The sequence below is a fragment of the Etheostoma spectabile genome, chromosome 22, assembly GCF_008692095.1.
Source record: "Etheostoma spectabile isolate EspeVRDwgs_2016 chromosome 22, UIUC_Espe_1.0, whole genome shotgun sequence".
In the NCBI taxonomy this organism is placed as follows: domain Eukaryota; kingdom Metazoa; phylum Chordata; class Actinopteri; order Perciformes; family Percidae; genus Etheostoma; species Etheostoma spectabile.
Window position 1 is genome coordinate 6,976,948 of NC_045754.1, and position 750 is coordinate 6,977,697.

At 46.5% G+C, this 750-nt stretch overlaps 1 protein-coding gene across 1 annotated transcript in view; it reads right to left on the bottom strand.

Annotated features, from left to right (window-relative positions):
- The window catches only part of sh3kbp1 (SH3-domain kinase binding protein 1), a 31,410-nt gene extending 31,002 nt beyond the window's left edge, over positions 1-408 (bottom strand). The window contains exon 1 of the mRNA XM_032503450.1: positions 157-408. Coding sequence (XP_032359341.1) covers positions 157-160 — 4 coding nt within the window. The 5' untranslated portion in view covers positions 161-408. The remainder of the gene's footprint in view (positions 1-156) is intronic.
- Between the last annotated feature and the right edge of the window lie 342 nt (positions 409-750).

Sequence of the window (750 nt, forward strand, 5' to 3'; positions counted from 1 at the left end):
CACAGGGACAGGAGAGGAGGAGGAAGGAAAAAGATAGGCTGAACCCTGCGCGCATCTGGACCGGGCGGTTATTCCTGCCCATCCAGATGCGCAGAGGTGCTGGAGGCTATTTCTGGGCATACTCTAAATTAGAAGCAAAAACGCGCTGCATCTTACCCATTTATGTGTCCCGGTGTGCTGGCAGTGCTCCTGCAGGCTGGTTGGTAACGGGAAAGGCGGTTGTGTGAGGTTTGTGCCGAACCGAGCCCCAGCCTCCTGCTCGTAGATCCGCTACAGCAGCGCTGAAACGGGAGGAGCGTCTGATGAAACCATATTCCTTCCTCTTTTTCTCTCCGGCGACACGGCAGTGGAGGCAGAACGAGAAAAACGGAAAAGCGCTGATGAACAAATCTCTCTCTCTCTCTCTCTCTCTCTCTCCCTCTCTCTCCCTCCCTCCCTCTCGTTGCCTTCATGTGCAACGCGTAAATGCAGGCTTCTAAATTAGTATTTTCAACAACCACATATGGCAGTAATGTGACGTGGCCTAGGTGTAGAAACTTTTATAACGTATTGTAATACCTCCAGATCGATAGTGAGGCATCGGATTATTATAATAATTAGAAATGGCATTAAATAATTCAGCTATGTGAGGTGCACTTAATTCACTTGACATTAAAAACAACCTAAACAAATGTAAATTTAGCAATCTTCGTTTTCTCCAGTACTGATAATGTATTTTACTGCTACCATCTATCTATCTATCTATCTATC